Source organism: Schistocerca americana, chromosome 2 (genome assembly GCF_021461395.2).
Source record: "Schistocerca americana isolate TAMUIC-IGC-003095 chromosome 2, iqSchAmer2.1, whole genome shotgun sequence".
In the NCBI taxonomy this organism is placed as follows: Eukaryota; Metazoa; Arthropoda; class Insecta; order Orthoptera; family Acrididae; genus Schistocerca; species Schistocerca americana.
Genome location: NC_060120.1, coordinates 294,241,951 through 294,254,845, shown reverse-complemented (window position 1 = coordinate 294,254,845; position 12,895 = coordinate 294,241,951). Strand labels below are relative to the sequence as shown.

General features: G+C 45.3%; 1 protein-coding gene across 1 annotated transcript in view; it reads left to right on the top strand.

Annotated features, from left to right (window-relative positions):
- Positions 1–1,189, top strand: part of LOC124596372 — a 76,480-nt gene extending 75,291 nt beyond the window's left edge. The window contains exon 3 of the mRNA XM_047135484.1: positions 340–1,189. Within this exon, the coding sequence (XP_046991440.1) occupies positions 340–611 (272 nt within the window). The 3' untranslated portion in view covers positions 612–1,189. The remainder of the gene's footprint in view (positions 1–339) is intronic.
- Positions 1,190–12,895: the final 11,706 nt, after the last annotated feature.

Below are 12,895 nucleotides of genomic sequence, written 5' to 3'. Positions count from 1 at the left end.
TGACAGCCGTGGGGCGACGGGAAGACTGGGGAAGGGAGGCACTGGTTCCCCCTCTCCCAGCACTCCCACCTCGCAGGCCTCCTTCTAGGTTGGCTACTGTTACGCGAAACTGTTTGGACTACGAAAAATTCATATCATTCACATTTGTCTTTCTCAGTGTTGCAAGATCTTGCATGCTAGTGTTCGTCTTAGTAAAAGAACGTTCTTAAATTGAAAATTTGAATTTATAACTCAAATTTGTTACATAAATTTTGATATCTGGGTGTATGAAATATTAATTGCATCCACATCAATCAGACACCAGTATAATATACTATTAACACGCAATATTACTTGCAGTGAATCTCTTCATGTTGCACGCGGGTCCGTGCAATGACAAGGACAGAAATACCGTCATTGGATTAGACGTGGAACCTTATAGAGCTCAAAGTGCTCCTCAAAAAGGTAATACTGAGAATCGTAAACCTGGTAATGGTACTCCTTCAGCTGGTACTCCTGCAGCTGGTACTCCTACGACTGGTAATCCTACAGTTGCCGACAAAGAAACTACCACAGAGGCAGATGACGGTACTAGCCCTATCTATGCCGTCAGCCTGGAGGACGTTCGTTGAAGGTGGTGATGAAGCTGTTAATCAATGTGAGAGTTAAGATTGAGGAAGCTTGAAGTTGGAAGTGATGTTTAGGTGAGAATCTGCAAAAGGGTGTAGATGGGAGTGTGACGGGAGCCCTACTGTTGCACTGCATGTGGGGGATATGTGAGCGCTGGAGTAGCAAGTGTTAAGAAAATACGAAAGAGTTGGCAGCCGTATTGAGACGACTTGCCATCTTCCTTCCTCTCTGCAGCAGTCGTGCACGGAATGGAGAAGAGCCAGTCATCTCACACGTACAGCATAATACAGATGGCTGGCAAGTCAATCGTATTTCCTTGACACACATTACTCCAGTGGGCATTTATTCAATAGATGCAATGCAACGACAAGATCTCAGTCCTACACTCAACCACACTGTCGCTCATATTCTGAACTAAACATCGCTTCCAACTTCACTTTTCTGACCCCTAACTCCCACTTTCAACACCAACCACGTAACTATTATGTATCTGTTAATTCCATACAAATACAATGTCTTCTTTTCTGCCTACACTAATAATTATGCGATGTACGTTATGAAAATAAAAGTTTTATGATAATTTCCAACGTATTTATCTGAAACTTGTCTTACTTCCCAACACCAGTACATACAAGATGAACCAGACTCCCTCTGACTAGATGTAGACATTTGTTCAGGAGTATTTTCAAAGTTTATTGGCATCAGAGTAATATGATATTCAGTGGTTTACTACCGAGTAAAAACGTAATTATGTCTTATTAAATTCGTTATCGCAGTTATATTTGTTTCTATGAAACTATACTTACTGCAGTAAAAGGTCCTTAATATTTAACCACCAGGACGTACAACACACAAAACAATGTTAAAGGCCTTAGATGCCAAAACGACATGTGGTTACCTTTCCTACGGGAACAGTTCAGTGCAAGGGAGCTGTGACACTCTTCTACTGCATTAATTGCAGGCATACATAAGGTGCTTGTTGTCACACGACGCCCAGTATGACAATAGACTGAATTCTAACAGTGCTCATAGTAAATGAAGATAAAACTCAGTCCTCTCACATAACGACACGTATATTGCTACCATTGACAACAATGAGGTGACCAAAGTCAAAGGATACCTCCTAATATCATGTCGGAACTCCTTTTTTACCTGTGTAGTGCTGAAACTCAATGTCGCATACGATGAACAAGACTGTGGAATATAGCAGTCCATAACAGCGAAACTGTTGCCAGTGCTGGGTTTTGTGCAAGAACTGACCTCTCTATTATGCTCCGTGTATGTCAACGGGCTTCGTTTCGGGTGGTCTTGGAGGCCAAATCAATCGCTCGAACTGTCCGCAATCTTCTTCAAGCCAATCTCTACCAATTGTGGACCAGTGATATGGTGCATTGAGATCCGTAAAAACTGGGTGTACGTGTGGGAATATGAAATACATGAATGGCGGCAAATGGTCTCTAACTAGCTGGACAGTTTATTCCAAGTAAGCAAAGTTCACATTATTTTGGAGCCACCATCTATATGTTCAATGTCTTGTCGATAACTGGGGTCCATGGCTTCTTGGCTTCTGTGCCGCAATCAAACCCTACCCTCAACTTTTACCAACCGAAATCGGGGCTCGTCTGACTACACAACATTTTTCCAGTCCTCTAGGATGCAACCGATACGGTCACAAGTCCAGGAGCGGTCGTGCGTCCGATGTCATTCCTTTCGCAATGCCCCTAACCCATTAACGCTATATTTTTTGCACAGCGTCATAACAGATACGGTTATTACACGCAGTGCTGCTTGTCTGTTAGTATTGACAGCTCTACGCAGACGCAGATGCACTCGGTTGTTAACTGATGTGCGACGACCGCTGCGTTGTCCGTGCTGAGAGGTAATGCCTGAAATTTGGTATTCACGGCACACTCTCGACACTGCGGATTTCGGACTACCGAATTCTCTAAAGATTTTAAGTAAAATGGAATGTCCAAATAGCATTGATTGCTCCAAATTTGTTAATACCCATCCTTCGGCCATAATCGCGTCGGAAACATTTTCACAAGAATCACCTGAGTACAAATAGCTACACCAATTCACTGACCTCTTATATCTTGTGTACCCGATATTACCGCCATCCGTATACTGTATGAGGATATATCTATCCCATGACTTCCGTGTCCTCAGCGTATGTTGCTTTCGAAAGTTCGGCGAATGCTACTTCTTTTACGGGATTTTAGGTCTGAATGTGTCTAATGGAATAAAGGCATCCGAACAAAACTTCTTCTACTGTGTAGCAAAATAGCTCAAGCATTCTCGGCAACAACGGGTTTCGAACAAAGGTTCACTCAACACACAAAGTAGTAATTGACCAAAAATATTAAGAAATACAGCCCCCTTCTCTAATCGAGCAAATAAAATGCAGTTAAATGATATTTCAGTATATTGTGTACGCAGGATGGTTGTTTCCGCTATGTACAACCTCCAACGATTGATCGATGAGAGGATACGAAACATGAAAATATATTTAATTCATGTCCGGAAATGCAAGTTCTACATGCTACAGTCAATATACTGAATCATACTTTGTTACGGAGACAGCGGTCCGATACGCGCCACAAATACAGTACGTGTTGAAAATGGTTTCGATGTGCCTTAACGCATGCGTGTACCCTCCGTTCTATGTTAAGTATCGCACGTTAACATTGACCAGACTGCATTCGAACTGTGTCAAAGGCAGTATGAATACGCTACTCCAGTGACTCCACATCAAGAATGGACTCTGCATAGAAGATACTTTTGACATGGCTCAAGAACGAGAAATCGCACGGATTGAGATCCGGTGAACGAGCAAGCAATGCAACTGGATCCCCTCGTCCGATCGATAGCTCAGCGACGACGCGACAGAGATGCGTCCGGACGTTAACGGCGAAGTGAACTGGAGCACCATCGTGTAGCAACCACATGACCCTTCGAATCATTAATGGCACTCACTCCATCGGGGGAGGCAGAGTCACGTGCAAGAAACAGTGATGTTTCGAGCCTGTTAGGTGATGTGGAAGGAAGACTGGTCCCAATTTCTGTCACCAATTATCCCGGGACACACATTTCGGGCTGACAAAACTGCTCCCGATGTGAAAATTTTGTCATTAGTAAGCCCTTCACGGGCTGTAAGCGATGGGGGTAGTAAGAATTGTCATGGAGAATGTTCCACACGGTCGTCTGGCTTACCCCGTTACGGCAGGCCAGCTGCCCGGTACTGACAAGGCGGTCGCTCTCCTCAGTGTTAATAACATTTTCCTCCATGTCTGCTGACTGAACATTTCGGGTACGTCCTACATGGCTTTTTGACTCCTGGAACGACCCGGTCTTAGACAAACGGCGAAACACTGTTGCAAACACTGAATACTGTGGCTGTTGTCGGCGGGGATAGGTCTCCTAATACAACCTTGCTGCTCGCCGGCCGTGGCCATTTGCCTTGCCGTTAGTAAACAACATGTCGGTAATCTCTCGATTCGAGTACGGAGCCATTGTGTAGAAGGCTGTATCACATCCCGACATAAGTTCATTAGACCTTCTTTGTTCCGTATCCTCTCATCGATCAGTCTCTGGAATTTGCACACAGTGGACGAAATCATTGTGTACAGATTGATGTGGACGGGTGAGCTTTTTTAAACAAATAATACATTATTCATAACAATGGTCATCATACATCAATAACCCACTATCTAGCTAATGAGTGTTTCCTACAATTTACAACAATGTCACATGCAGATAAATCTACAGTAGTGATTTATTAATTATAATGGGCAAGCTGACTACATTATTTACTCCACTGTGAAGTACGAGTTATTCTACTATTCTGCTGCACTGCACTATTGCAACGCTACAGGTGTGCCAGTACATATAGACCTACATCTGTGGCCGTGCCCACCGAGCTGACCAGAGAGGGCATCCCCCTGCCACTGGGCTGACCCTACAAGCTGTAGTACCGCTGCAGATTCCTAAACTATTGTTTTCAAAACTCTATATTTACTAAACTACATCTATGGCTAACTATCTTAATAACCTAGTGGAATGCCATCCATTGGTGTGAGACGCACCTCCCCCCTAGTCCGTGACATGTCGGATTCCGACCATAACGGTGGTCGGCCACTCCGCTGCCTGGCGGTATAGGGTGGCTGCGTATTTACTTCTTCTGGCAATTCTCTACTTTCATAGATTATCCCTCATATATTCCTTTAATATCTCGATGAAAACCTCGTTCGCCAAGCTGTTGCTGATCTCAAAGCAATTCTGTTGTCTTAATAGGTGATAAATGTCGTTATTTGGTAACTGTCACCGGAAGTCGACTGCCACATCAACATCTATGAGGCACTCATAGTCCACGTGATTCAGTGCGCCCTTCAAGGATCCACAGTGGCACGAAGCCACCGCCCGCTTCCCAAGCCGCCATGGTTCTACCGGATACTGCCTATACCCTGTGTGATAGGGCAACAGACCTCTGCTAGGTTGAAAATACTTGTATCAGTCGTTCCGAAAAGCTTGGTAAAACTGAAATATGCTACATCCCATCGCGTCAGTCTCCCAAGACTTTTGCCATAATTCCCCCCATATTTTCTGCCGTCTTTTCAATTTTCCCCCTCTTTATCCAGGCTGCCTGCTCTCGTTTTTTAATATCAGGTGGGCAAAGCACCATTATAACCAGCAGGGCCCCACCTGGCCTTCCCTGTATGCTAAAATTTTCTTTATCACCATATTCCGCACAGACATGGTGAGCGCGATACGATACTCATGAGCCTGTGCAACCAAAATCTGGTACCGTCAACCATTAGCGATGTGAAATTATATGATTCGATCGGCTGGAGGGTGAAATCTTTTATTTCCAATTCCAGTAAAATTGTTCAGTACCTCCATCGATGTCCGAGCTACAGTCTCGATATGTGTGGCGAAGTTCCATCTCCCGTCGACGATGACGCCCAGATATCGATCTTCTCCACGCCAAAGAAGTGGAGACCCATCGAGTGTGACTGTTGGGTTTCTGATTAGGTGGCATTTTAACAGTAAATATGTAAACTTATTCAGAGGAATCTTCATTCTGGCATTGCGGCACCGCTCAGATAACATATTGCAGATTCTATCTTTGGTTCCAGATCCTCACAGCTACAACCACCTACAGCAATAGGACATCGTCTGCACAGGCTATCGCCCCTAGCACTCATCATTGCGTTTTCGTCCGTCCAACGGAGATCCATTGTCATATCCCAAAATAGTGGATCCAGGACAGAGCCCTGAAGGCACCACAAGGTTATTCTTTTACTAATTCGTCGACTAGGGTAAGATAACCAGCTCTCCCTTCCCGGGCAGTAGATCCTTAGACAGCCATATAGCGGCCCTGGGCACTCCTTCTCTTGCAAGCAGATGAAGGCAAAGGCTACCACAGCTGGTCATAAGCGCCACTGATGTCCAACATGAAACTGGAAATATACTTATGTCGAGATGAGCCACAGACCTCGGCCGCCAGGGCAATAGCGTCGGACCGTGATCGCTCTGGCCGAAAGTCGAACTGCCTGTCGCTCATCCTGCTCAACCCTCTGTGTGCTGTCAGTCTGTCAGCTAACAGCTTTTCCTAGAGTTTTCCGACTACATCAAACAGGCAAATAGGCCTGAACGATTTTGCCAGCATTGGACCCTTGTCAGGACATCTCTTTATAGATACTACGTTTGCCTTCTTCCGAATGGTACGGAATTTGTATCTTCTCTGGCATTCATTGTACAGCCTTGTTAGGGGTGCAGCCAGCTGTGGCGGAAGGAAATACACTACCTCCGTTCGGATGCTGTCTGGTTCAAATGGCTCTAAGCACTATGGGACATCTATGGTCATCAGTCCCCTAGAACTTAGAACTACTTAAACCTAACTAACCTAAGGACATCACACAACACCCAGTCATCACGAGGCAGAGAAAATCCCTGACCCCGCCGGGAATCGAACCCGGGAACCCGGGCGCGGGAAGCGAGAACGCCACCGCACGACCACGAGCTGCGGACAATGCTGTCTGGCCATGGGGCGTTACCTCTCTTTAACGATTTAATTTGCGCGTCCACTTCCTCCTCAGAGAACGGCTATACCACGCTGTTGTTAATGTATTCTGTTTGACCTTCTTCCCTGATGCGGCGCTGCTCATCGGTATCTACATCCGCATCATCGTCGGGCAATAAGGACCAGACCAGAACCTCAGCTGTTTCCTGCAAGGACTCCGTCATCGAGTCCCACCCCTGAAGGTGGATAACACTATGGGCGATTTAATTCTTTCTCTCATTAGTTTACAAGGATCGTCCCTGGGGTCAATTTCCAGGTGGTCCAGCACATACCGCTCCCAGCTGCGGAGTCTAACAGCTTTTAGTTCCTTCTGAAAGAGCTCCTTGGGTTTCTGGTATTGCCGAAGCCAGTACTATTTGTGTTTGCAGATGTCACATCGCTAGTAGTGCCTCCTTGTCCTTCTGACAGAGTGATGCATGTATCCCTATTCGACAGACCATGGTGATGGGGACGCCACCAAAGCTCTCCTCATGGTTAGCAGAGCCGCTTTCACTGATGGGATCAGCGTTCTAACCAGTTCTTTGGCGTACTCCCCCACGTTTTCATCACTTTCCATCAATATCGGAATGTCGCACCGCCTTGCCAGACACTCCCAATCAGTTCGGTGTTACAACTGAGTGAATACTCTGTCAGTTAATGTGAACTTTATTAGATTGTGATCACTTGCGATATCTTCGTTATGCACTGACCAGTTCTTAACATTGTCTGCAGCACCAGGTGACGCCAAAGTAATGTCAATGTTAGTACCCTCACCACCTCCGCCGTCGTAGGTGGGGTGATACCTTGCCAGTTATCCAACAAAAGTTGCAAGGCCATAATTGCTTCCTGTGCCCTGCCTCCGTTGGCATCGCGAGTGCCACTGAACCCGAGGGGGGATATCGCATTAATGTCCGCCGCCACAATGACTTTCTGCCCCTCTACGGCGTGATCACGCTTGTAAGGTGGTATAGGTACTCCTCAATGTCGCCTCCATACTCAAAGTATATACTGACTACGCAGAGCGTTTCTAGCGAACACTGAAACTCTACTATGTTGGTGTGGCTATTTGACAAGAGCGAAATTTTTAGTTTTTTTTGCGCAGTTTTTGATTCATCACCAAAGCTTATAACCTTCCATGTGGCGGCCGTAAAAGCGATGTGTCCAGCAAGGGAGTATGGCTCCTCCAGACGGAGAACATCCAGTCTCCTCTCCTCCACCACCTTACGCAGATCTTTCATTACTATTATGTGTGTTTAGTTGTCCTGAACTTACGTCCATATTATGGAGAGTAAATATGAACGTTACACTCAGGCCACGTCGTCTTCCAATCGAGTGCTATGCACACATAGGTTAATACTGTCTGTGCGTAAATCTCATCCCAGTCGAAGATCTCATTTCCTCTTTCAAATATCTTCTTAAGAAGAACTCTTAAAGCTCCAAAGTCAGTGGAGAGACTCATCGACCTCAGCTATTCTACCTACAGCCTCCACTTCCGAGATGGTGACATTTAGTCCCTATTTGTGATCTACCCTGACCACATGTTGCAAATATATACCATTACTGGGTCAGTTACCTTCCCTTTGATAGGGGAGAAGGGTAACTTGTACTGGAGTTGTTGGAGTAGTACTATTAATCGTGGTACGCTGTAGTTGACCGTTTTGCAATCCATTCCTATTCATTACCACTGGTCGGCCTACTACCGCAGGACGCCATGTTTGCTGTCACGATCGTCTGTCGCTCTGTATCCCCAGCTGTGGGAGGAGGAAGCTCCTGATGGAATTTTGGGCTCGATTTGGATTCGATATCCACGGCTTCTGTTCTACAGTTTCGAGCTTCCGTAGTTAACCTCAGAAACTCCTTGAATATGCTACTCCTTGCCCCATCTCTTCTCCTTTTGCTTGTGGACTTTATCTTGGGCATCCTGGGCCCTGCAGCATCCTCATCCATAGTCTATCCTAGAGATTAAACGCTGATCTAGCATCTTGTATGTGGGGCAGCTCCTACCAATGGAACCGCATGACTTTTTACCCCTCCTTACGCAGGATACACATGTATCTGTTCTGTTGCAACTTTTCCTCATGTGTTCCTCTGCTCTACAATTTTAGCAGCTTCCTACTGTAATGACCGATGTCCCAACAGCTGTGGCAACAAGGTACTACCAAGTAGTCTCCAACATTTATTGCGTGGAAACTCACATACAGCTTGCCCATCGCCGTCACCTTCCTCCACATCCTTCCTGAAATCTGAGCAGCATGATGTACAACATCTCGTTCCCTAGGCGCAGTCTAAAATGAAGTCTGAATTCTTTTTTGAATGTTTCTGTATCAACATTATCTAAGTTTTATTGCCTCACAGCTTCATAATTTCCCCTTATTTCTTCTGTATTGGGACATAATAGATAATTACTAGGTATTTTCCTTCATCGGCGGCTCACACTTAACTTCGTTGCAAAGTCTTTGATTGTTCAGTAGTTGGTTTTTATCCTCTTTTGTGGCCACATGTAAAAAAAATACTATGTTCTTAGTCGTTCTGATCTTACCGATACTGATCTTATCTTTAGCAGGATTCACCACTGTGGTGAATATCTACTACATCTTCTTAACGTCCTGTTCTTGTGGTGCGTTAAAAGGACTGTCGTACTGGGTCGTCTTATCTTTAGCAGGATTCACCATTGTGGTGAATATCTACTGCATCTTCTTAACGTCCTGTTCTTGTAGTGCGTTAAAAGGACTGTCGTACTGAGTCGTTGTGACACACTGGTGAGACCTGGGTGCCACTTGCGCAGCCACCCCAGCACAAGACTTAACTGGTTATTTCCTCAATCTTTCATTCTCCTTAACAAGCTCCTCTAATATTGCCTCTAATTTGGCATTGCTAATACCCATGCAGCCAACTCGTTTTTGATGGATTGCACTGCAGCCTGGTTTATTGTCCCATTTTGTACACTCTGATCCTGGAGTGCCTCTCCATGACAGACTCTGTCTCCAGCCTGTCCCTAGCCCTCTTATAGGGAGAATCCGTCATTGTCATACGAGCCCTTGCAGGGGGCGCACCAGATTTGCTTATCTTTGTATCAGCCATCATAGGTTTGGGTTTGACTAGCGAAAAATGCCAGGAGCCACATCTCTTGCCCCGGGCCAGCTCCTTTGGCATGGGGGGGGGGGGGGGGGATATTATCAGGTAGCCCCCCAGCCTCACACGAAGGCGAAGGGCACCACCAAGCTGCAGGGTTCAGTGCTCCGTTGCTAGCACGCTCGTTCCCTTCAACATCTCAGTCATCGATGGTCTCTATCAGCACTCACCAGCAAGTGCACCACACCTACCGCCCTTCACCGCCTATTAGTGCGAGCTGCCTCGTTTCAGCCATGACCCAACTCCAAATCAGGTGCAGGGATGGCCACCCAGTCGTTCAGCAGCCTGGACCGAGCTAACATGGCCGAGGCGATATCATCACCTACCGCGTTTGGCAGAATATGCCCCAGATGTCCAGGGGTGCAGCAAAGTATCCTTGCCGACTAGTGCTGAGATCCCACGCCATTAAACAGGGTCGCTGGCAAGCGGAGCACAGGTGCTGTGCGCCTTGCGTGAAAAAAAAGTGTGTGTGGGGGGGGGAGGGGGGGGAGAACAGCGGCCACCCACCTACCGCAGGGAGTGTCGCACACCGATGTGAAATGACTACCCCGTGGCCCAGCAGCCACTGCTCGACCCCTCTCGAAAGGGTCAGGTAGCCTTGTTTCTGAAGACGCAGCTCTCCCCGCACTACGCTCACCTTGGGTAGGTCGCAGCTCTCCCTTCTATCACAAGGCAACATCCGGGCGATCCCAGAAAATGCCGAGCCTAAAGTCTGGCACCACTTGAAGGCGGAAGAGCCATTTGAGAAGGAGTGGCTATATGTGACGCATCACTTTCCCAGTGAGGCAAGTCGCCTGGATTGCATTGATACCCTAAGCGTTATGCCCCAGTGTCAGGTTTATGCCCCTCCAGCTGGGGAGAAGTGGACTGCCACTCACCCTTCTGATCTCACGCCAAACCGAATGAAAATTTGTACAATGGCCATGAATCGAACCCGAGTCTGTTTCTTATCAGGGCTAAGACACGAGCCTAGTAAGCAAGAGACCCAGGCTCGATTCCCAGCCTTAGTAATAGTGAAAATTTTTGCTAATGCCAAGGATCGAACCACGGTCTCCAGCTTACTATCGAGGTGTGTTATGCGTAGTAAGCAGCAGTCTTGGGCTCCATACGGGACTGTGGTAGAGATTTTCACTCGCTGCTTCAGTCTATATACATAAATCGTATCTGTATGAAACCAGTTTGGTCTGTGGGAAATTGCACAGGTCACACCAATCTTCAAGAAACGTTGTAAGAGTATTCCATTAAATTACAGGCCCATATCATTAACGTCGGTATGCAGCAGGATTTTGGATCATACATTATTTTGAACATTATGAATTACCTCGAAGAAAACGGTCTATTCACACATGGTCAACATGGATTTAGAAAACATCGTTCTTGTGAAACACAACTAGGTCTTTACTCGCGTGTTGAGTGCTATTGATAAAGAATTTCAGATTGATTCCGTATTTCTGGATTTCCAGAAGGCTTTTGACACTGTACCACACAAGCGTGATTATGGAGTATCCTCTCAGTTATGTGACTGGATTCGTGATTTCCCGTCAGAGAAATCACAGTTCGTAGTACGGAAAGTCATCTAGTAAAATAGAAGTGATTTCTGGCATTCCACAAGGTAGTGCTATAGGCCATTTGCTGTTCGTTTCCTGTATAGACGATTTGGGTGATAGTCTGTGCAGCCGTCTTTGGTTGTTTGCAGATGACGCTGTCGTTTATCGACTAATAAAGTCATCAGAAGAGCAAAACAAATTGCAAAACTATTTAGAAAAGACATCTGTATTTTTCGGAAATGGGAAATTGATCCTAATAACGAAAAGTGTGAGGTGATCCACATGAGTGCTAAAAGGAATCCGTTAAACTTCGGTTACACGATAAATCAGTCAAATCTAAAGGCAGTAAATTCAACTAAATACAATTACAAACAACTTAAATTTCAAGAAACACATGGAAAATACTGTGGCGAGGGCTAACCAGAGATTGCGTTTTATTGGCAGGACACTTAGAAAATGTAACACATCTACAAAGGAGAATGCCTACACTACACTTATCTGTCGTCTTTCGGAATATTGCTGTGCGGTGTAGGGTTGTTACCAGATAAGATTGACGGAGTACATCGAGAAAGTTCAAAGAAATGCAGCACGTTTTTTATTATCGCGAAAATGGGATAGAGTGTCACTGAAATGATACAGGATTTGGGGTGGACATCAGTAAAACAAAGTTGTTTTTCATTGTGGCGGAATCTTCTCACGAAACTCAAACCACCAACTATCTCCTCCAAATGCAGAAATATTTTGTTGCCACCGACCTACATCGGGAGCAACGATCACCATGATAAAATAAGGGAAAACAGAGCTCCTACGGAAAGATATAGGTCTTCTCTCTTTTCACGCGCTATGCGAGGTTGGAATAATAGAGAATTGTGGAGGTGGTTCTATGAACCCTCATCCAGGAACTAAAATACGATTTGCAAAGTATCCATGTAGATGTAGATGTATAAATTGTGTCTTTTCATTTATTTAAATACTTTTGGATCGAATTACAAACTGCATTCTCTAGCAATTTGATTAACATAACTATAACAGAAATAACTGACAAGGTACTGGCGGCTACAGGTATCTTAATAAAAGCACACACTGGATGCGCCACACCAATATGCACTAGCTAGTGAGTTACATAATCCATATGTTCCTTAATAATCCTCGATTGTTAATAAGCAGCACCATTGTATCGTATATAGACCATGAATCTGATGCGGAAGCTAAAAATACTTTTGCACAAATCCCTTCTTTACATATTCAATAGGCAGTAACGAAATATCAGAAGTGATAACTGTCTAATTAGGAAAGTACACAGTAACTTTCGTATGAGGTCCCAGATTCTGTTATAAACAACAACTGCAATCTGTGAAATGTATTTACAAATAGCAAATCCAGTATCACGACAGCTATACAGTTTACTGGGAACGTAAAAAAGAAAAAAAATTGAGCCACAACTAGTCTGGAACCCACATTTCCCTCTGGCCTCGCGTAGTCCCCTTCATCACTTCGGCTATATGAGCACGCTTCAAGGACAGACCAAAATCTTAAGGTGTACCAC